Source organism: Onychostoma macrolepis, chromosome 04, assembly GCF_012432095.1.
Source record: "Onychostoma macrolepis isolate SWU-2019 chromosome 04, ASM1243209v1, whole genome shotgun sequence".
In the NCBI taxonomy this organism is placed as follows: Eukaryota; Metazoa; Chordata; class Actinopteri; order Cypriniformes; family Cyprinidae; genus Onychostoma; species Onychostoma macrolepis.
This window is the reverse complement of record NC_081158.1, coordinates 35,086,973-35,111,108: the sequence shown is the minus strand read 5'-3', so window position 1 is coordinate 35,111,108 and position 24,136 is coordinate 35,086,973. Positions and strand designations below refer to the sequence as shown.

General features: G+C 40.5%; 1 protein-coding gene across 2 annotated transcripts in view; it reads left to right on the top strand.

Annotated features, from left to right (window-relative positions):
- Positions 1-8,931, top strand: part of LOC131538679 (CMRF35-like molecule 8) — a 24,272-nt gene extending 15,341 nt beyond the window's left edge. The window contains exons 1-4 of one of the 2 annotated variants that reach the window (XM_058772694.1): positions 3,462-3,519; positions 5,275-5,460; positions 5,616-5,930; positions 7,098-8,931. In XM_058772694.1, the coding sequence (XP_058628677.1) occupies positions 5,421-5,460; positions 5,616-5,930; positions 7,098-7,351 (609 nt within the window). In that variant the 5' untranslated portion in view covers positions 3,462-3,519; positions 5,275-5,420 and the 3' untranslated portion in view covers positions 7,352-8,931. Of the gene's footprint in view, positions 1-3,461; positions 3,520-5,274; positions 5,461-5,615; positions 5,931-7,097 lie in introns of those variants that run through there. The other variant, XM_058772695.1, reaches the window with a different exon arrangement.
- The last annotated feature ends 15,205 nt before the right edge of the window (positions 8,932-24,136 follow it).

The following is a 24,136-nucleotide window of genomic DNA, read 5'->3' as shown; positions in this document are numbered from 1 at the left end:
GTTCACCTACGGAAACCTTGTTACGACTTTTACTTCCTCTGTAGTACGTTTCATCGTTGTTGCTGATGAGACCTACCACTGTTGTGTCATCAGCGAACTTGATGATGTGGTTGGAGCTGGACTTGGCAGTGCAGTCGTAGGTCAGCAGCGTGAAGAGCAGCGGGCTGAGCACACAGCCTTGTGGGGCACCTGTGTTCAGTGTGGTAGTGCTCGAGGTGTTGTGGCCGACACGGACTGACTGAGGTCTTCCGGTTAGAAAGTCCAGGATCCAATTGCAGAGGGAATTGTTAAGGCCCAGCAGGTTGAGTTTATTTATGAGCTGTTGTGGGATTATTGTGTTGAATGCTGAGCTGAAGTCAATGAACAGCATTCTAACGTAGGAGTCTTTATTTTCTAGGTGGGTAAGAGCCAGGTGGAGAGTGGAGGAAATTGCATCGTCCGTAGAGCGGTTCGGACGGTATGCAAACTGGAGCGGATCGAGTGTGTTGGGGAGGTTGGTTTTGATGTTGTGCATGACTAACCTCTCAAAGCACTTCATTATGATTGGAGTCAGTGCTATGGGACGGTAGTCATTTAGACAGGACACAGGTGATTTCTTTGGTACCGGTATGATTGTTGTGGATTTGAGACATGTGGGGACGACTGCCTGGCTCTGTGAGGTGTTGAAGATATCTGTTAGGACATCTGTCAGCTGTGCAGCACAGTCTTTCAGTACACGGCCAGGTATGTTGTCGGGACCCGCAGCCTTGCGTGGGTTGATCCTAGATAGGGACTTCCTTACGTCGGCTGGAGACAGACAGAGCGCCTGGTTGTTGGGAGGTGTGGGCAGTTTTTGTGCAGGTGTGTCATTCTGCATTTCAAACCGTGAGTAAAAGTGGTTGAGTGCATCTGGGAGGGATGTGTCGTCATCACAGGCCTGTGGCGGGGGCTTGTAGTCTGTGATGGTCTGAATAGCTTGCCACAGGCTCCGTGTGTCACTGCTGTCTGTGAAGTGATTGTTGATTTTTTGAGCATATGACCGTTTTGCATTTTTGATGCTGCGGGACAGATTGGCTCTTGCTGTTTTGAGGGCTGCTTTATCTCCTGATCTGAATGCTTCATCTCTGGACTTTAGCAGCCCACGAACCTCTGCTGTCATCCATGGCTTCTGGTTGGCGCGTGTGGTGATGGTCTTGGTGACTGTCACATCATCAGTGCACTTTTGGATGTAAGCAGTCACAGTTTCAGTGTACTCCTGCAGGTCTGTGTGGTTGTTGTAGGTGGCCGCCTCTTTGAACATGTTCCAGTCTGTGTCCTGGAAGCAGTCCTGCAGTGCTGAGGTGGCATTGTTTGGCCATACCTTGATCTGTTTGTGAACCGGTTTGGCCAGTTTCAGAAGTGGTCTGTATGCTGGGATTAGCATAACAGAGATGTGGTCCGAGTACCCGAGGTGGGGGCGGGTTCAGCTTTGTATGCGCTCTTAACTGTTGTGTAAACAAAGTCCAGTGTGTTATTTCCTTGTTGCAAAGTTCACATGTTGGTAGAACTTTGGCAAAACTGTCTTTAAGTTTGCGTGGTTGAAGTCACCGCTATGATGAAAAAGCCGTCGGGGTTATTTGTTTGTTGTTCGCTGATGGCGCTGTACAGCTCAAGCACGCCCTTTGCGTTTGCGCACGGTGGGATGTATACCGCGACAATAACAATGGCCGTGAACTCCGCGGCAGATAGAACGGTCGACACTTCACAAACATAAACTCCACCAGCGATGAACAGTGTTTTGTCACTACCCCAGCATTGTTACACCATTCTTTGTTGATGTACACACAAGCCACCGCCATGAGTCTTACCAGACAGTGATGAATCTCTGTCCGCGGTAGCAAGTTAGTCCGTGCAGCTGAATGGCGGAGTCCGGGATGTTGTCGTTCAGCCATGTTTCAGTGAAAACAAACACACAACAATCCCTTGTCTCATGCTGTGTAGATCGACTGAGTTGAATTAAGTCCAGTTTGTTTTCCAGAGAGCGAACGCTTGAGAGCATGAGTGTTGGAAGAGCTGGTCTTGTGGGGTTTTCCTCAGCCTAGCTCAGATACCTCCGCCACCGCCTGCCCCTCTCTCACACCGCTTGCGACGCCGCCTTGTGCGGGTAGCGTCAGTAGGCGAGGCCACGGTCTCGAGGTCCGGCTTCAGCAGTAAACAGAGGCCTCGTAGCTTCTCAGTAGCCGCCGACGAGAGTTGGTCTTTGTATGCGTTGCCGATATCCAAAAGTCTTTGGCGAACATATATGAGTTTAGGAGTGATTTCCTTATGAACTAGCGGTAAATTTACACTATTTGGAGACGAACAGACGACATTAAAAGACAAAAAAGCACCGTCTTTGGGACCTGGAGCAGCCGCTGCGTCTGATCGCGCCGCCATCTTCATGATATGATGATATGATGATAATTCACTGTAGTTCAGTAAGACAGGACAAACCAGCAAATGGTTTTATTTTAAAGAACAACTGTGGTGACAAATAAGGCAATAATACCAAATAGTCCATCAGCGTGAACTGGGTTTTATTTTAAAGAACAACTGTGGTGACAAATAAGGCAATAATACCAAATAGTCCATCAGCGTGAACTGGGATTTTATGTGTGGATAATGGGAATAAAAACCTTGCTGAAAGAAATCCCTTTTTTTTTTTCTTTTTTTTTTTCGCATATAGGCCTATTTTAAATGTTTTTGTTTACTAAAACAGCTGTTATTAAATCTGACCTACAGCAAATATTATTATTAATGTGCTTTAGTGCGTACTTAAACAATAAATGTTCATTTTCTCTGCAACATTTTTATTTATACTTTTATATAGGCTATATGCACAAATTAAATTACTGGTTTTGTTGCTCAATCCTTTAAAAAGAACTAGGAATCACTGTACTACATTAGGCCTACTGATTTTAGATAGTTATTATAGTCTTTAATAAATAAAAAAAATTATAATGACAGAGAAGGTCTCTTTTACTCATTAAAAGAGCTCACGTATCTATTGCACAGATTTACAGCTCTGAGTGATTTAATATTCGATAGTTATGCAGATCTATATGGGTACAATGATCGAGTGTTAATAACTGAATATAAATTCATCCCGTACACAGATTACAACACACACACACACACACACACAATGAGGGTGTGGATACATAAATTATTTGGATTTTTAATATCTGATGTCACGGACACATATTTAGGCTACTATAAGATAGGAACCTTTAAAACTGTAAGAGAATCAATATAGGCTCAAATATTTTATTAAGATATAAACAAGGAAACATTGAGCTTGCCATTAAAACATTTTATTAGCACTTTTAACCTACTTGTGACGCATTGAGCAACATAGGCTATAACTCATCTCTTTAAACAACAAGAGATGAGTGTTTGTCCATCTCTAAAATACAGTAAATTATCATCATTTGCGTATAAAATCCCAATTTAGCGCTGATCCGTGGCCTGCCGATCCTCAAGGAAATATGAATGAAGCGCTGCAGCCTGAAGAACCCGGAGGTGCTGTCATCAAGAGTTTATTTGTAAACGACTTCATCTGACTAAAATTACCATGGTTACTAAACAGATAATAATTAAGATTGGCCTATGATTCTAGAGTTAGCACATAATATTTCTGTAATATGGCCAAATCAATTACAAAATCGTACACAAAGGAATGCGCATGCTCGGGTCTACACCAATAAGATTTGCCGTGTTATAAACCAATGGAATTGGGGGTGGACAGAGCGACACGTGTCGCCCCGCCCCATCGTCCAGATTGCACTCTGGAGTACTTGTTGATATTTGAAATCACCAAAACAAACACGCCCCTACCCCAAAAGGGTCTCGCCCCTATTTTGATAGCTTCGCCCCACACATATGTAATCTACGCAACCCAGGCAACGATTAGTTCTGTGAAACAAAACAAAACGATGTGTTTAAAGAGAATAAAAAATAATATCAAAACGATCAGTCCTGTCTGTTGTTTATTAATTCAAGCGGTGACGTTCTACAATGTTGTCCGTTGACGCTGTACTTTAATCATGTCACTGGAATTCGAGTGATCACTGTCCCAACATGCAGTGAGTCAGGGAACTTACCAGTGACTGAATTAGTGTACACGATCAACTGATTCACGAGCTCGGGAGCTCTGATTGAGACGCACCCCGTGTCTACACTGGATGCTGCGTGGTGCGACAAATCTCTGACAGAGAACTGCTGCTGCATTCTATTTATGACGTACTGACACAAATTTAGTGTAGGCAGACTTTAGCTGTTGTGTCGCGGCGCGTCCGGTGTAGACACTAGTTTTACACACCTATCGAGAAGAAGCAAAGCAACCTCGGCGTCCGATCGCAGGCCTTCCGCTCCTTGAGTTCTGTCCAGCACTGGAAAGCTGATCCGATATTTACATGGGACCTACTTCTTGCCTTATCGTTCCGCAGATATTTTCCACTTTTGTTTTTTATCTGCCATCTCTATCTTTCTGTCACTCGGCTCGGCTGTTCACTGAACGCTCTCTCCTCCACATCATGAGTAGACACGCCCCTTACTGCTGATTGGCTACAGATTTGTTTTGGTACTCGGCCCCGACTCAGTTTTCTAAAGCGTTTTTGAAAAATTACATACCCCACCTTTAACAATAAACATGAAACACACAACACTATCATTTATTTTTTATTTTTTATTTAACACACATACTTATTACATTTCAAATTTGCACCTAACATACCTGTACATACTAAATTGTCTATTTTGTAAATTGTGTTTGTGCTATTTTGCACATTGTCCATTTTGTATATTTGTCCATTCTTTTTTTTTATTATCTGTGTCCTGTCCTGTCACTGTCATTCTGTCTCACTGTGGAGCTTCTTTCACCAAAACAAATTCCTCGTATGTGTAACCATACCTGGCAATAAAGCTCATTCTGATTCTGATTCTGATAAATAACTTTCATTAATGTAATTGCGCTCAGATAAGCATATATTTCTACTGAAGAAAAGGGCGGTATTCCAGATGTTTTACTGTTGCAGAAAGTCGTGATTAATTTATGAAATTATATGAAGTCAATGCAAACTAATTTAGGTCAAGGTTTTCCTGACTTGGAAATAAATCGCATTAATGTAATTCACACAATTCACCACAGGAGGGTGATGAAACTCGAATTATAAATGTATATTACAGATGTAAAATCTGCATGTTCATTTGAGGCATAGTTAGTTTCACTTCCCTCTTTATTAACCATTTCTCTCTCTCTCTCTCTCTCTCTCTCAGAGGAAGTGTGTGTCTCTCACACATTCAGCAGTTCGTGTTAAACATGTAACCAGGAAAGAAGCACTAAAACTCATCTGAACACACATCGAGAGCTTCAGAAGAACTGAATCTACTAACAACAGAGAATCATTGAATAAGAGAGAAGAATGAAGATCATCTGGACTTTCACTCTGCTGATGATTCCTGGTAAGAATCTGAACTCACAGTAAATCACTAAAAACAGCAGAGACTTTAACTTCAGTTATTATGTTCAACTGATTTTGAAATGTTGAAGAAAGCTCATTTCTGTGTATTCTCAAATAAATATATTATTGTTGTGTTAAGATGCTGGTTTGTTGTAGGTGTGTTGAGCTCCATCAGTGTGACGGGATATTCAGGAGGAGGAGTCAGGATCAGGTGGAGATATGATAGAAAATATACAGAAAATGCAAAGTATTTTTGTAGAGGACAGCAGTGCACAGAGCTAATCAGGACTAATACTAAAAACGAATGGGTTGACTCTGGAAGATTCTCTCTGTATGACGACACAACTGCAGAAGTTTTCACTGTGACCATCAGAGATCTGAGTGAATGGGATTCTGGGACGTACTACTGTGCAGCTGATATTTCTTGGTATATAGATTCATACACTGAAGTGAATCTGAAGGTTATAACAGGTGAGAAACTGAGACTCTCAAACCCATGATGATCATCAGCATCACCACACTCAACACTGACTGTAATTACTGCGGTTCACACGTTCAGCTCATGCTGTCATATTACAGTTTTGCTCGATTGCTAACACACTGTAACTGATTCATTCGGCACAATTTTCCAAACCATTCACACAGTTCTCGAAACAAAGACACGTTTCTCAAAACATTAACACATTTCACATGCTCCAGTTTGCTCAGTGTTTTCTGCAAAACTCTACAATAACAGCATCATTTTGCACAGATTTAACCATGTTATCATTTAGAAAACACAAACACACAATATAACTACATCAAGAATCACAAAAAGAACACAAATAGCACACATTTATCCGTGTGTGAACTTTCAGTAGCAAAAATGATGACACAGCAGTCAGAATCTCAGGATGATATGAACAAGAGCTGATTATGTGTTTTGAGAAATTAATCCTGGTCGTGGGAGGTGAAAGGTCATTTGTTGCTGATGAATTATAAAGCACTATAGTTGAGCATGTTCTTGTGCATGGACTGATCATAAGGAAAGCTGCCTGCAGGATCATCTACAGGGTTTTACACGACTTACACATTACAATTACAGTACATAGTAGCAGAACTTCAGATGAGAGGACTTGTACTGTAAATACTGTAGCACACAGCCTCAAACTCATAACTGTTGAATTGATTTGTAGCCAAGTACTTCTTACATGTATTTGTGCAGAACTGAGAGTCTGTCGAGGGGAGGCAGAGAAAGTCAATAGATTAGATGTGTATAATGACGAGGGTATGGCAGGTATTACAAGCTGAAGGTGGCATCTCAGGACATTGACCCATGTCCCCACTTTTCAAAACGCTTATAAATCACACATAATGAGGTTTTTTTGGGGAAAGTTGAAATGCACAGTCTCCTGTAAGGGGTAGGTTTAGGTGTAGGGTTGGTGTAGGGCAATAGCACATACAGTAAGTACAGTATAAAAACCATTACGCCTATGGAGAGTCCCCGCTTTTCACAAAAACGAACGTGTGTGTGTGTGTGTGAGAGAGAGTGTGTGTGTGTGTGTGTATCTCACCACGTCAGTAAAAGAAGATGAAGTGCCATTTCTTTATATGAATAATGAAGAAGAACATCACTGATACTGAGTTTGTGTTCAACAGGTCAAAAGATCAGAGCAGCAGAATGGACACATGTCGGCCGATTCTCTGTTCATGATGACAGATCTGCTCGTCTCTTACGTGTGTTTATCAGAGAGCTGAATGTGAACGATTCTGGAGAATATAAGATTATAGTCAAAGTTTCTGAAGACTACAGTTTCTTCTCTGAGTTTCACCTGAACATGCTTGAAACCATGTACCACCACCACTGCCATCTTCATCATCTGCTTCTCTCTCATCAGTCACATCTCCACTGATCACAAGAGTTTCCAAAACATCTTCATCTAGTTCGACATCAGCAGGTGCTGAAATACAAACTTGTGATTCTCGGCGTAGTTTGTGAGGAGCTCGGACACCCCCAGTGGCCGAAAGATATTACTAAACATTAAAAACATTCAAGCTTCAGTCACACAAGCTTCAGCTTGCAGTTTTGTTTTCTGAGTGTCTCTGTATCAGCAAACTTGAATTCTGGGTAATGAATGTGTGAATGAGATCAGTATCTGTGTGTGAAAAAGCAACCTTTAGAAATTCATTGTTTTGTTTTATTTGCAAATTTTGCAGAAATATCTTCATCACTACGATCATCAGTGTCCTCATCATCATCGTCATCATCATTTCAGCAGAGAATGTGTGTCAGAAACTGATTTATTTTAAAAGAGTCTGAGATGTTCAGTATTCAGAGCAGCAAATAACACTCGTACTGTGTGACCAGATCATATTTACCAAATGGACATTCAATGTCAAAGAAAAATGTCTTCCTCCAGATGATTGTTTGTTCCAATATTTTCTTCCCTTGCTTTCCAGATTGTCACTTGTGTATTTAAAGGGATAGTTCACCCAGAAATGAAAATTCTGTCATTAATTACTCACCCTCATGTCGTTCCAAACCCGTAAGACCTTCATTCATCTTCGGAACTGTCAGTGTTGTTCCTAACCTATCTGATATGCAATTTCCTGACCAACCCTCTAACAGGAACGTTAAGAAAAGGTCAGACAAAATAGAAATTGTTTTTGATGATTTTTTAGTTCAAGGGATGCAACGAAACTGGAGTAGGGAGGTCAAGAAACAGGAGAAGAAGGAGCGTGGGAGGACCACAAGATCATCTTCAAGATGAAGGCAATTCTGAGGTTGATGAGAAAGCAAGAATCAACAAATAAGAGAATATTGAAATTGATAAGAGACATGATTGAATTATGTGATTTTTCAGCTGAATTACAAAGATTAACAAATGATTTAGAGACAGTGAAACTCCAGACTCCTGTTATAAAAATATAAGTGTTGAAAGCTGTGTAAAAGTGTATCCTATGTTGAGATCACAGACAATAACTTTCTAGGTCTAACTGCTATACAGTTGCTTTGCTTATTTTGTAACATAACTGTTAAAAGCAAGGGGATGCATTTTGCAATTCGAATGCAAAATGGAACTTCTAGCTAACCGTGGCATAAGATGCTCTTAACACCTGCTAGAGGTGTTATATTGTGGTTTAGGCATATGTGCTTGTGTATCCCTTAGGTTTTGAAAAGTGTTTAAAATTTTTTCCTATAGTTTAAAATAGAAGCAGACACGCTTGCTATCTAGTGCTGTTATAATTTTTCCTTTTGAACTTTTGACACTGACTTGTGCAGACTCTGAGACAAAGGTCATGCTTCCTGCCTTAGAGGGAGGAGGCAGTCACAAGCAGTGACAGAGATAGAATAGTGATGGGAGGTTTTAGTGAGATTAATGCAAATGATATGCAAGGACTATAAAAGTGCTTGTAAAACTATTTGTCGAGGCCGACATTTCATGGTGAAGACTACTCGCTGTTATTTGCTTATGAGTTATTTGTTTTTTAATAAAACGAAACCAGTGTTTTGGTGATTCGTTAACTTTTTAAAACAAGTCTCTGAGTGATTAATTAATAACTAGTTATCTGAACCTGAACACAACCTCATCGAGCTCCAAGTGGTCCGGACTTGACTAAGCCAGGACGGTCACCGGGAGAAACGCGTCTAAAACTCCTAACAACATCTATCCAGACAAGAGGTGGTATCCAAAGGGGAGGTATCCAAAGCACATCCACTGGTCACTGGGGTTCCTCAGGGATCGGTTCTTGGACCCCTCCTCTTCTCCACATACAGTACATCACTGGGTCCCATCATACAGGCACATGGATTCTCCTACCACTGCTACGCTGATGACACACAGCTCTATCTCTCTTTTCAACCAGATGATCCAACGGTAGCTGCACGGATCTCAGGCTGCCTGGCGGACATCTCGGCATGGATGAAAGAACATCACCTTCAGCTCAACCTGACAAAGACTGAGCTTCTTGTCTTCCCCGCCGCTCCGACTCTACAGCATGACTTCACGATCCAGTTAGGTTCATCAACAATTACCCCATCAACTTCGGTCAGAAATCTTGGTGTAATCTTTGATGACCAGCTGACCTTCAAAGACCACATTGCAAAGACTGCTTGATCTTGCAGGTTTGCACTACACAACATCAGAAAGATCAGGCCCAGAGAATAACGTGGGTGAGTATCTTGGTGTGAGATAATGTCCAAAGGCCTAGACGGGAGGTTAACAGCTTCTTTCTGTATACAGGATCGTCAGAGAACTGGAACCAGGAGACTTGGGATTTCGTCTTGGAGAGAAGTTGAATAAACTGGGGAGACACTCAGCACATCAATAGGCAAGTAGAAGCAGGTAGGTAGTAATAGAATCAGGTTACTTTTCAGCATGTGAACCGTAGACCAGACGATGAATGTCAGAGAGCGTGGGTGCTTTATGGGAGTGCTGATGAGGGTGTGCAGGTGCAGGTGATCAGAGCTCAGGTGACTGTGATCTGGTGATTGCTGTGGGTGGCGGTGACTGTGACTCTCTGACACTCACATCAAGTTCAAGACACTGATACTTGCTTATAGAACAACCACAGGCTCAGCACCCGCCTACTTGCACTCACTATTAAGAATCTACATCCCCTCCAGAAGTCTGAGATCTGCTAGTGAGCGACGCCTCGTGGTACCATCACAGAGAGGCTCAAAATCACTCTCCAGATCATTCTCGTTCACCATTCCTGGCTGCTGGAATGATCTTCCCACCCCGATCCGGAGTGCTGGATCCCTGTCAGTCTTCAAGCAACAGCTGGAAACTCATCTCTTTCGACACTACTTGACTTCATCCTAAACTTAAAAAAGAAAAAAAAAAAAATCTTTCTCTTTATTTATTCCTTCCCTTGCTAGCTTGTACTTATTTACTCAATGCCTGAGACTTAGTGTTACAAGCACTTCGTTTGTCTGATTGCCTCTTCAAGATGAATCGCTTTATATATTGCCCAATTGTAAGTCGCTTTGGATAAAAGCGTCTGCAAAATGACTAAATGTAAATGTAGGGCCACCTAAAATCCGTTCACCAACGATTTCTACGCTCGTGTTACAAAAACTATCTTTCATCCAGTCCAGACCTAAGTAATAAGTTTAATCTTTTCCTTTACACCATTTCTCTTTCCAGTTTTTCCTCTGAATTGTATGAGATAAATCATCAGTTGCTATAGCATCAAGACCCGTTAAGGGTAAATTTTTTCCTCCTTTGGGGACTCTATACCTGATCAAACTATTTATAGCAATCTGGGCTGGGGCATGCAACATTTTCCATCTCAGATTTCTATCCACTATCCTAACAACTCCTCCAGTTCCGAAACTCATTTCGTATCTGTTAGGTAAATTAGAAGAGGAACTAGACCATTGCTCCAGTAACATAAGACTGATGCCATTTGATTTACTGTTATTGAATCATGTCCAACAGCACATTTTCCTAATACTTCGCTGCATTCTCGCCCTGATATCCCATATACACCATCTCCTAAGAAAACTAAATTATATCTATAAATACCTTCTTTATCACTTCTCCTATTAATGTTTACTCTTTTCATGTATAACTTCCTCCTTATACTCAAAACTTCCTTTGTTTGGTTGCCTGTAAAAGGGTCTGTGCCATTAAGGAAATCATCACAGATCATCTTTTCTTCGTCTTTATCACAAAAATTAGCATAAGAAAAATCATTGTAATCTGTTTTTGTGTAAAAATATTTCTTTCCGTGCCTTCTTTTACTAAGCTTCTCTCTCACACATTTGCCTATCTGTTTTACTTTTTTTTTTTGTTATCAACATTTTTTTTATTTTTCATACATAACATTCAAAATAAAATAAAATAATAATAAAAAAAAAACAAAAAAACAAAAACAAAACAACCAACAACAGACACATACTCAATATCTCAAAGTCCAGTCAAAGGGAGGTAGAGAGGGAAGGACAAGAAAAACACAAAAGTCACTCCTTTATACAGTCACGTATATATCAAAGAGAAAGCACTGCCAAGCATCGATGGTAGAAGGCTTGGCCCCATTGATTCGTGCTGTTGTACGTTCATAAGTCACTATTTGCAGGAGGCTATGGATCCAAAATGTTTTTCCATACATGTGCGGTGTAACCCAGTTTTGTATTATTGTCTTCTTCGCAGCTGTAAAACCAGCAAACAACATTCTCTTTTGCATTGAAGTTATACAGAGGCCAGAATCATCATTAAGAAGACACAAACTTGGGTTAACAGACCAATCAATTTGCAGTAAGGATGATAGAACCAGGTTTACATGTGTCCATAGACTGATGACGACAGGACATTCCCAAAACATATGCAGAAAAGTACCTGATGATGTAGTATTACATATATGGCAGTTGAGATTTGGTTGTAGTTTCATTTTAAATCTTTTGTAAGGAGTTATGTATGCTCTATGAATGACTTTGAAGTGAATAAGACGATGAGCCAGATTTTTAGATGTTAAACTGAGATTAGACCACACTCTCTCCCAGTCGACAGATAAATTAAGGTCAGATAATTCCCTATTCCAAATAGTTTTAATAGAAAGAGGTTTTGTAATGCAATCAATAATCTTTTTATATATTAAAGAAACAGACGGCCGACCAGCAGATGGTGCAATCCAATCTTGCATAGGATGAGAGGAGATGGGAGATGCCCAAGGAACTCCATACGCTTTGAGAGCAGAACGTAATTGAAGAAAGACAAAATATGCGGATGCTGGTAGACAAAATTTGGTTCTTAATGTCTGAAATGAACATAGGCCCTGGTTATCATATATATCACCACATGTGTTTACACCTAAAGAGGACCAAGAGGGTTGCACAAATGGACGATTTCCGCATACAAAATTAAAATTGTGCCATAAAGGTGTACTGTTACAAAATTTGAAGGTTCCTCCTAACCTTGTCAGCTTCAATCACTCTCCCAAGAAACTGTAGATTGAGGATCAACCCAATTATGAAGAGCCGTAAGCTGGAACGACCAATAATACAGTTCAAAATTTGGTACAGCCAGTCCTCCTGCGCTATTAGGATGTTGTAATGTGGTAAGTTTAATTCTGGGGCATTTATCATTCCAGATAAATTTAGAAATTATGGAGTTGATCTCCTTAAAGTAACCTGGAGGAGTTGAAAGTGGTAGCATAGAGAAAAAAAAAATTAAATCGAGGTAACAAATTCATCTTAACTGTGGAGATTCTTCCTTGAAGGGAGACTTTAAGATTCTTCCATCTTTGAATGTCATTTTTGACCTTAACTAAAATATTATTAAAATTGTCTCTGGCAATCTTATGAATGTTTTTATATATGGTAATGCCCAAATAGATGAAAGATTCCTTAATAGGGATAAATGAGGGAATAGAAGAATTAACTTTAACATTGTTAACTGGCATTAAAGCAGATTTGCTCCAATTTATTTTATATCCTGATAAGCTACTAAAATTATCAAATTCCTTAATTATACTAGAGACTGAAACATCAAACATTCATCCCTTGATGAAACCAGTTTGGTCCTCCTTGATCAAACTATGAATTACCTTCTCCATACGAAAAGCAAAAACTTTAGCATAGATTTTAAGATCACATGGGATAAGCGAAATCGGTCTGTAGCTGGAACAATCTAATGGGTCTTTCCCTTTTTTAAGAAGTAATGAAATCAGTGATGTTTTTTGATCTCTATGAAATACCCCATGTTCAATTGCAAAATTAAATGAATTAAGCATAAGTGTCCCTACCAAATCCCAAATTTCTAAATATAATTCAGGGGGGAGACCATCTAGACCCGGCGATTTGCCCTTTTGAAGGCTTTTTAGAGAGACGTGAAGCTCCTCGAAACTTAATGGGGCCTCCAAAGATTCTTTATCCATCTGTGAGATCCGAGGAAGTTCCAATTTATCTACATACTGCTTACAAATCGGTTCATCAAAATCAGTTTCGGCTTTATACAGATTCATGTAAAAACCTTTAAATATGTCATTAATTGCCGCAGGGTTCGTGGTGACCTGATCATCCGATGATTTTATTGCGCTAATATATGCCTTAGACTCGCATTCTTTCAACCTAAGGGCTAATGGGTGACTAGGACTCTCTGATTCAAAATAATATTTTTGCCTAGTCCTATGTAAAATAAATTCCGCCTTTGAGTGTGAAAGTAAATCATATTCTTCTTTTAAAGAGGACAGCTGTGTAGCCTGTTGATCAGTAAAATGTTGTTTTTGTAGGTTTTGCAATGATTGGATTTTATTTTCTAATTGTGTAAACTGGTGAGTTTTCGCTTTGGCAAGAGTAGAAGAAAAAGATATACAGAATCCTCGTATGGCACACTTAGTCAATTCCCACATTATTTGAGGATCCACATCAGAGGGCATATTGATTTCAAGAAATTCCTTAAGATATTCTTTTAGTGAAGTAATGAAAGTCTGATTACTTAATAATGATATGTTAAAGCGCCATCTAGGGGACTTGGCTTTAACATCGGAAAGAGGAACACTGCACAACACAGCAGAATGATCAGATAATAAAATTGGTAATATAGAGATGGAGGAATTAGACGAAATTAAAGATGGGCTGAGAAATATGTAGTCTATTCTAGAAAAATAAGAGTGCGTGGCCGATCGGAGCCTCTCCCTCCGTCATACACGCGGTGTGCCCGGTCAATCTCAATGTCACGGCCCCTCAAGGAAGGAATCCACTTGGGAAGATTAACTCTGAGGAAACCAGCCGCGTCGGATCCCTCAGCCCCCTCTGGCAGCCCCACCAGTCGTACGTTGTTCCTCCTGCACCTATCCTCCATATCCGCTCCAGCTGATTTCTTACGTCCGTGACTGCCCTCCTATCCTCACGTGCATCTGCTTGAACAGAATCAGCGCGGTCACGTGTCTGCTTCGCCGCGGTAGCTATGGCCTCAAACTCCTCTCTTAGCTCTTTAACAGACTTGTTGGTCGCTTGTATGTCCTCACGCAGTTCGCGCAATGCTGGAATCAGTACAGAGTCCATCGCATCTCTTACTGCCGAATTCACAACCGAATTCAAAGTGCTTTGCTGCTATTTAAATGCTAGTTCAATATGGCTAGCAATAGCATCGTCGAGATCTTCTCTGGAGATGGCGGAATCTCTGAATTTTTTCTTCATTGGCGATTGCTCAGTCTCTCTTTTCTGATCCCCTTTGTCTGCCTTAGCACTCATGATGGGTCCAATGCAGAGTGGTTCAAATTTTACTGTTTACTGACAGGATCATATAATATATGGCAAAGTGAGCAGAGCGAAAGACTAAGCTTGCATCGCCGTCGAAGGGTCACGTGATCCCCCCCGTTTTACATTATTTTCGTAATGTTCTTTAATTTCCTTTTCTGTCTTTAGCATTGTATGCAGTTCCATTTTAATCAGATACACATCCGTTTCCCATTTCATGTTATCTATTTCCCAATAGCCTATTTTAAAATAAAATTTAACTCTTGGTAAGATCATTTTCTTTCGCCATATCCAGGGATATGTTTTATTCAATTCTACTAGTCTTTATCCATTCTTCTACATTCTTTTTAATTTTTATAACAGAGATAGATTTCTCTTTTTCCTTATTTCTCTTGCTTCTAAGTGGAGTGTGTGAAAGATGGCAATTAAAAATGCATGGTTTTATTGACATAACATTACGAAAAGACGATAATGGTGTGTTCCATATCCCTTGGTGGATCAAATTATGTGTGACGTGGTCATAACAGGCAGGGTCAAACAGTGGCAAACAGGTATAACATGGGCGAGACAAAGAGTAAACAGAGACAAGCGTGGGTCGACGATCGGCGTACAGAATCCAAAGGGGCAAGACAGGAGAGGTAATCCAAAACGTTAGCTATAGTCCAGGCAGGGGAAAACACAATCCGACAAAGGCAAGGCAAGGCTAGGCGAGGCGAGGCAAGACTAGGAAAACTAACAGGGCTCTGTAGGGCAGCGATAATGCATACAATACTCGGCAACGAGGGAGAGAATGTCCAGGGTTGAAATAGTGTGTGTGATTAGTGATGCTGTGTGATCAGGTGTGCAAGGAGCTGTGTGTCGTTAGTGCAATGAATGATGGGAAATGGAGTCCATGTGATGTGTGGTGTGAAAGTCCGTGTGGTGAGCGGGTGACCTCTAGTGGTGAGTGAACGGAAGTGCAGACTGGATTCGTGACAGAGTCCCCCCCCTAAGAGCGGCTTCCAGACGCTCCACACAGTCTATAATCCAGGAGGGAGGTGGAGCGGAGGCGGAACAGGGGGAGGGATGGAGGGCCAGGTCCTTGTGGAAGCGGAGTGATCTGGGACCGAGGTAGAGCCGGCAGAGCAGGAAGCCAGGGCAGAGCAGGCGGGACTGGAGCCCACCAGGGCGGAGCAGGCGGGACTGGAGCCCTCCAGGGCGGAGCAGGCGGGACTGAAGCCCTCCAGGGCGGACCAGACGGGGCTTGAGCCCACCAGGGCAGACCAGAAGATCTCCACGGCGGTGCAGAAGACCACCAGAGCCAGACAGCAGACCACCACGGCGGCGCAGATAGAGCAGGAGCCCACCAGGGCGGCGCAGAAGACCACCAGAGCCAGATAGTGGACCACCACAGCAGAGCGGGTGGAACAGGTGGAGCAGAAGACCACCAGAGCGGAGCAGACGGACCCGAAGACCACCATGGTGGAGCAGATAGAGCAGGAGCCCACCATGACGGATCAGGAACCCACAGCAGAGCCTGGGAACTAGGGAGAACGGAGACACAAGGAGAAGACAGAACATGCACAGACCCAAGGATAGAGGCAGGGAACACAGAAAGCACATAATAGGTCTCCATAGCTGTGACAGGATAGAACGAGAGTTCATTGACGGCCTCCCTAGCCGTGACAGGACAGAACGAGAGTTCATTGACGGCCTCCATAGCCGTGACAGGACAGAACGAGAGTTCATTGACTGATACCGCTGACACCCCTGGAGGTTCTGCGGCGGTTGCCGCCACCTCTGGAGGTTCTACAGTGGTAAACACAGGACACAGGGAGAGTTCAGTAATGGTCTCTTCGACCGCAACACAACAGGCTGACAGTTCATTGCTGGGCGCCACCACCATACGAGGAGCTGAAGTGAGCACCGCTGCGTCGGGAGGTTCTGCAGCATGTACCGCCACCTCTGGAGAAACTGCAGCGGGCACCATCACTTCAGGGAACACAGCAGTGAGCGCCACTACCTCAGGAGGTTCTGCAGCGTCAGCCGCCACCTCTGGGAGTTCTGTGGTGGTGTATGCAGCCCAAACACACCAAAATGCGATCCCCATCAGGGGAAGCGTTTCAGACAGGGGAATCAGTTCAGGAACAGGAGGGCTAGAGTGAGTGAGTTTGGGGATACCAGCTGCGCGTGCAGACACCAGCGCAGAATCCCTCACACTGGATATCAGACTGGGATAATGAAAGACTGACCTTGATGATCTGGGTGTGTCAGCCCGGACGTGACCCGACTCTGGAAGGTCAGCGGTGTCGTGCTGCTGTGACTCTGGACGAACAGCTGTGACGCGACTTGACTTTAGGAGATCAGCTGAGACGTGAAGTGACTCTGGACGAGCAGCTGTGACGTGGTGCTGTGACTCTGGACGGACAGCTGTGATGTGGTGCTGTGACTCTGGACGGACAGCTGTGACGTGGTGCTGTGACTCTGGACGGACAGCTGTGACGTGGTGCTGTGACTCTGGACGGACAGCTGAGACGTGGTGCTGTGACTCTGGATGGACAGCTGTGACGTGGTGCTGTGACTCTGGACGGACAGCTGTGACGTGGTGCTGTGACTCTGGACGGACAGCTGAGACGTGGTGCTGTGACTCTGGACGGACAGCTGAGACGTGGTGCTGTGACTCTGGATGGACAGCTGTGACGTGGTGCTGTGACTCTGGACGGACAGCTGTGACGTGGTGCTGTGACTCTGGACGGACAGCTGAGACGTGGTGCTGTGACTCTGGACGGACAGCTGAGACTCGGTTGATGACGACCAACTGTGACTGGACTGGGCTTTTTAACAGCAACTATGACTTGACTTAGCTCATGAAGATCAGCTCTGACTTGGCTTGACTCATGAAGATTAGCTTTGACTTGGCTTGATTCGTGACGATCAACGGTGACTTGACTTAGCTCATGAAGATCAGCTCTGACTTGGCTTGATTCGTGACAATCAACGGTGACTTGACTTAGCTCATGAAGATCAGCTCTGACTTGGCTTGATTCGTGATGATCAACGGTGACTTGACTTAACTTGTGAAGATCAGCTGTGACTTGTCTCGACTTGTGAAGATCAGCTTTGACTTGGCTTGATTCGTGAAGATCAGCTTTGACTTGGCTTGACTCGTGACGATCAGCTTTGACTTGACTTAGCTCTTTGGCATTAACTTTGACTTGACTTGGCTCTTGAATGGCAGCAATGACATGAAGGGGTGAATTTGTGGCCGCCATTTTGTGAGCGTGCTCTAGCGTAGCTGCCACTACATGAGTGAGTGCAGTGTCGCATTCCTCCGCGACACCCACAGTGAACACTGAACCAACACTCAATAAGGCATAGTCCATAAAATCACTCAGAGACGAACTTCTGTTGTGCAGCACTTTGCCAAAAATAAAAGTTGTTCAATTTTAATTTGATAACATTTTAAAACATTAATTAAAATGTTAACGTGTGATTATAGATATACATAAGGCTTATAGCTTTATTTTTTAAATTAAAAAAATAAAATAAAATTCACAAATGAGACTTACTTTCATTAAAATGGTTTTTGTTCAATCAAATAACTTGTTCTTATTCTTATTCTTTTAAGAGTCATTGTTACAGATGTAATCCTCTAACATATAATAAATAACTTCTAAGCAACTAAATATTATCTCTTCATGTAATATTTACAATCATAAGTGATCTTGACTTGAATTCATTAATGCTGCAGCAGATATGTTCAAAATTTAAGTGACCAGATATGTGTTCATTGAGTTCAAAGTGATAAGTTTGTGTTTAACAGATGAAACATCAGGACCGTGTCAGGATATTCAGGAGGAAACGTCATTATATACAAATATGAGATGGTAGAAGAGAATTCTGTGATATAAAGTGAGGAAAAATGATTTGATCCCTGCTGATTTTGTACGTTTCAGTCTATAATTTTAATGGTAGGTTTATTTTAACAGTGAGAGACAGAATAACAACAAAAAAATTTCCAAAAAGTTATAAATTGATTTGCTTTTTAATGAGTCAAATAAGTATTTGACCCCTTCACAAAACATGATTCAGTGAAGCCCTCTTCACTGGAAAGCATAATGCTGTAATCAAAGGGATAGAGTAAGTATACAAAATGAGTATTAACATTAACTACACGCTCTCTTTACATTTATTTATGTTAGGATCTTCATTGATTTATGCTTTTTTTTAAAGCAAGTTTTATTGCATTTTTTTGCCAGGTGTTTACAGTAGCTATATTTTGTCAGTTGCAAAATATTTGCAATTGCAATATTTTATAAATATAACTTCAAAACGATATCAAAATATTTTTCTTCCCCTGTATGTGTATAAGATGAAGACTTTAAATTTGCTTAACAAAAATGAAAAAAAGTGGAAATTTAAAATTTACCTCAGGAATAAAGTAATAAATTTATAAAATTAAGCCCAAATAAATATAACCCCCAACTGACATTTGTGATGTTGCTAGAATTTCAAAGAACTGTGATATGAATTCCCGGTTTCTGTAGGCCTAAAAAGTTCTTAAAATGTCTTAAAAGTAGTGCTGTCTAATTGATTAATTGCATCCAAAATTAAAGTTTGTGTTTATATAATGTGTGTACTGTGAATATTTATATTGTTAAGACCCTGTCTAAGGTAAGGCTGCAACATCTGGAGCATACACCAATTTGCACTTGTTCTGTAAACAGCTTAGATTTCATGAAGTTTTCATGAAACTTTAGTCCACATAAATGTCTTAGTTGAAAATGGCAAGACACTATCCACTATGAGAGACTGGCTTGCTCCCGTGTCCCTCAGTACAGTGATCTGCCTAGGTTTTGATTTCTTAGTGAGTGCTACTGACCCAGACAACATGAAAGGCATGTAGACAGAAGACTGAGTTGAAAAAGGGGAAGAATCCATGACAGGGTGAACAGATGCAACACCAACACATCTGGATTGAGCAAACGGATTCCTCTGTTTCCAGGCCTCACAGTCAGCTACAAGATGATCTGGCTCAAGACAGTAGAAACAATCACCATCTAAACAGATGTCTTCCTGCTGACGCTCAAAGGTGGAAACTGTCTTGTGCATCAGATAAAACTCATCGGCTAACACTGCAGCTTCAGAGAGAGAAGAGACTTTTTGTTTATTTAGATGACACACACCGTTATCTTGCAAACAACTTTTAACCCTACATCGCCCCTCGAGTAGGGTTTACTTTTAAGGTCCTTGGGGTCAGATAGACCCCAAATTTTTACAGAGCGATTGCATAAGGAAATATAAATTTTTTATATGACAAACTATATATCATTTTTTATTTACTTCTCAACTATACATTTATGCTGCGTTTTTGTGGATATTTGATAGTTTTTTACCTATTTACTGCACAATTATTCAACTACGCCATAAATTGGCTTATGAAAAATTAATTTTTTATTAAAAAAAATCACTTAAATTATAACCTAAATTAAAAATAAATGGTTTCTAGATATTGGCCCATGTGTTAGGGATAGAATAATGCCATCTGCAGGTTAGAATAAAAACTTTAGGAATTACAGTTAAAGAAAGAAAGTGCAATGACCACATATATCCAGCAGAGGTCCATAGGGACTCATTCATTTTCAGTTCGGTTTCAAGTCAATTTTTCTTCATGTTTCAGCTTCTCCTTGCAACTTTATGATATATATTTTGTGAAAATATATTTAAAAATTCTAAAATATATAAAAAAAATCCATATTTTTGTCAAAGGTTAGAATTTGTTGTTATTGTCTGGGGTCTTTTGAATGGTCTGCTTTTGCAAATTATGTTACATAAATTTGCAGAAATGTCTCTCTCTCTCTCTCTGTGTGTGTGTGTGTGTGTCACATTGTTATGCATTTATGTTCTGTGCATTTTATTTGCCAAAATCTAAAAAATGCACTGGACACCTATGTCACACCTGTGTGTGTGTGTGTGTGTGTGTGTGAGAGAGAGAGAGAGAGTGAGTGAACATGCTTGTTCCATGTTGCATTTGTGCTCTAGTACCAGTCCTTCATTTATGAGTGGAAATTTTCAGATTTATGCCAAATTTGTTGATTTTATATGCCAATTTCTATAAAAATGCACTCTATTGCAGTCACACACACGTGTGTGTTTGTGTGTGTGTGTGTGTGTGTGTGTGTGCGTATGAGATAGAATGTTCGTTCCAATTTGCATTTGTGCTCTAGATCCAGGCCTTTATAAAAATGTAAAACTTTTCAGATTTATACTGGGTTTACTACATTTTTTTTGACAAATGAAACAAAAAAAAATCATTTTTTTCACTTTTCCCATTCATTTTCAATCTGACCCCAAGGACCTTAAACGTTTTTTTTTTTTTTTTACACACCTTTAGAACAACCAAATCAAGTCCAGTTTTTTTGTGTGTGTTTAGATATTATTTAGAAAAAGTCACAGTCTCATGCCCCTGAGATGAAGGGAACATTTTTAAAAAATAAAGGAAAATTCCATTGGGGTCAGATAGACCCCAAGGACCGATTAAGGGTTAAAGTCATCTAATAACAACAACTCACACAGTTGTGCAAAATCAAATTAACTTTGCTTGCTACACACCGCTTCTGAAACAAAGCCTGCTTCTCATGGGCAAACTCCACAAAGGTCTGATTAGCTGACTTCATGTAGGCTCTAAATTGCTGCCTGTAAGTCTCAGGTACGCATTCATAAGCCCTTAACACAGCAGTCTTCACAACTTCATAATCCAACCTCTGTTCAATTGGTAAAGCGGAACATACTTTCTGGGCCTTACCTACCAACCTATGCCACAGCCATATCACCCTGCAGCCCAAGACCGGTTGCCCATGGAAGCTAAGCAGGGAAAACTAGGTAGCTGTTGGAAGAGGTGTTAGTGAGGCCAGCAGGGGGCGCTCACCCTGAAGTCTGTGTGGGTCCTAACGCCCCAGTATAGTGACGGGGACACTATACTGTAAAGAAGCACTGTCTTTCGGATGAGACGTTAAACTGAGGTTCTGACTCTCTGTGGTCATTAAAAATCCCATGACACTTCTCGTAAAGAGTAGGGGTGTATGGTGTGCGGTGAGCGCTCTGGCGCCGTTGTGCTGTGGCTGCCGTCGCATCATCCAAGTGGATGCTGCACACTGGTGGTGGTTGAGGAGAGACCCCCCACATGATTGTAAAGCGCTTTGGGTGTATTGCAATACACAATAAAGCGCTATATAAATGCCTCATTCATTCAACCTGCACCTCATGGTAGCTGCTACTTGCTCAAAAGCAGTGAAGTATGTGTCCACCTCAGCTTCCCTGAAAGGAGGCACCAACTTAACATGCTTACTAGCATCAGATACAGATGGAGAACTGATACCATACACTGGTGTTGAAACTCCAGTGAGAGTAGAAGTAACAGCTACTGTGGGCTGAGCAGAGGTAAAAGAGCTAGGTCTATCAACAGTTGGTTCTCATGCTCTTGTCTTTTTATCTGCAATTCAAGTTATTTTAACCTGATTGCCAACACGGGATCATAGTGAGCAGCAAGAGGACTCATGTCAGAGGAAGCCTCCACCGGATGCAACAGCCCTCTCTTTGTCACCAAGATCTGCATGTCCACAGCTGTGTCTGCTTTTATTCAAATGTACATGCTGCACAAATAAAAACATTTTTCTCAATGAAATGTTCATTTTATTTAGAAATGTCACATTACTTCAAATGCATGTCTGACAAATGAAGTTTTAGAGGGCGATTTGCATATTTTCATAAACATGAGCTTCACCGTCTACTGAAAGATGTCACTTTGTCAAATATTGTCATATGAGTGTCAATAAAGTCTCTCTGGGTTCATGAGATCTTCTGGTGTTTCTCTTGAGTGAATCTTGAAGGAATAAATCATAAATCAGCTCATTTCAGACTCATAATCAGCTACAGCAGCAAACACACTGATAAAGGCTGCTTTGAGGACTCACACACACACACACACACACACACACACGCAAACACACACACACACACACACACACACACACACACTGACTCACGGCATCAGGTTGTTTGTCATTTCAGTTTCTTTTCTTTGATTCTTGTTGCAGTTTTAGAGCCGTATGAAATCTGTTTTATTTTTTCCCAAATTCTGTGATTACTCTTTTAATTACTCTTTTAATTTTTTTAATTACATTTAAATGATTAAAAATGATGTATTCAATTGAATTCACAAAATTTTATATTTTAGAATATATCAATATTATAAATTTTAACAATAATAGTGAACTATTAAATGTGTTTTAGTTTTTCAGAAATTCTGTGTTGCCTGTGTAACTTTTTCTGGGTTCTGTTTAATGATTTAATACAAATGTATTATTAAAAAGTACATCTAATCAATTGAACTCATAAAACAATTTAATAATTTATTACAATTTGAACAATAATAGAACCATATAAAATATCTAATAAATTGTAAATTACCATGAGAAGCATGTAAAATGACCTCTTTAACTTATTTACATCTGTAGTTTACATTTATAATTCGAGTTTCATCGCCCTCCTGTGGTGAACTGTGTGAATTACATTAATGCGATTTATTTCTACAGATATACCGCGACTCAGAGGAAAACCTTGCACTAAATTACTTTCCATTTAATAAATAAATCATCTGGAAAACCGCCCTTTTATTGAGTAGCATTGGCTTTTATTCTGTAGAAATATATTCTTATATCTGAGCGCCTTCCTGTGCTAAATTGTGAGAATTACACTGTTTGAAACTTCATGTTAAATATTTTTTTCATTGATTCAAACTCATTTAATAAATTATTGATCATACTGTGCGGCGACAAAACATATTTTTCATAAATATAACATTTTTAAAAATGCAAATGAAATGAACTCCTGCGGTGAATTGTATGAATTACACTGCTGTTAATTATTTCTACATCTTTAATTATAGTCATGGGAAAACATTAAATGCATTAAATTATTTTGCATTGATTTAATATTTAATAAATTGTCTATTACCACGAGAAGCATGTCAAATTACCCCTTTAACTTACTATAAATATATTTTAGATCTGTAATAAACATTTAGAATTCGAGAATTGTATGAAAATTAATTAATGCATTAATGTAATGTACAATTATTGTGCAATACTTTAAAAAATTGTCGATTACCATGAGAAGCAAAAAAATATCTTTCCCTTTTAACCCCTCATAATTCCTTTACTATTTATTTACTAAATATCTGTTATATCTGTAATATACATTTTGAGTTTCATCGCCCTCCTGCGGCGAACTGTGTGAATTACATGGAGTTTATTTCTAGACATTTCCACTATGTATAAAGTTTTTTTTCCCCTGACATTTTTATTAGTTATTTACTTACTTTTATATTGCTTTATTTAGTGGTTCTATAGTGTTGATTATAATAATCTGTGCACTTTTATCCACTTTGTATTTGCGTTTGTGAACATTCACTGTTTCGAAATTTCAAAATAAAAGACTTTTATTTTGAATATAA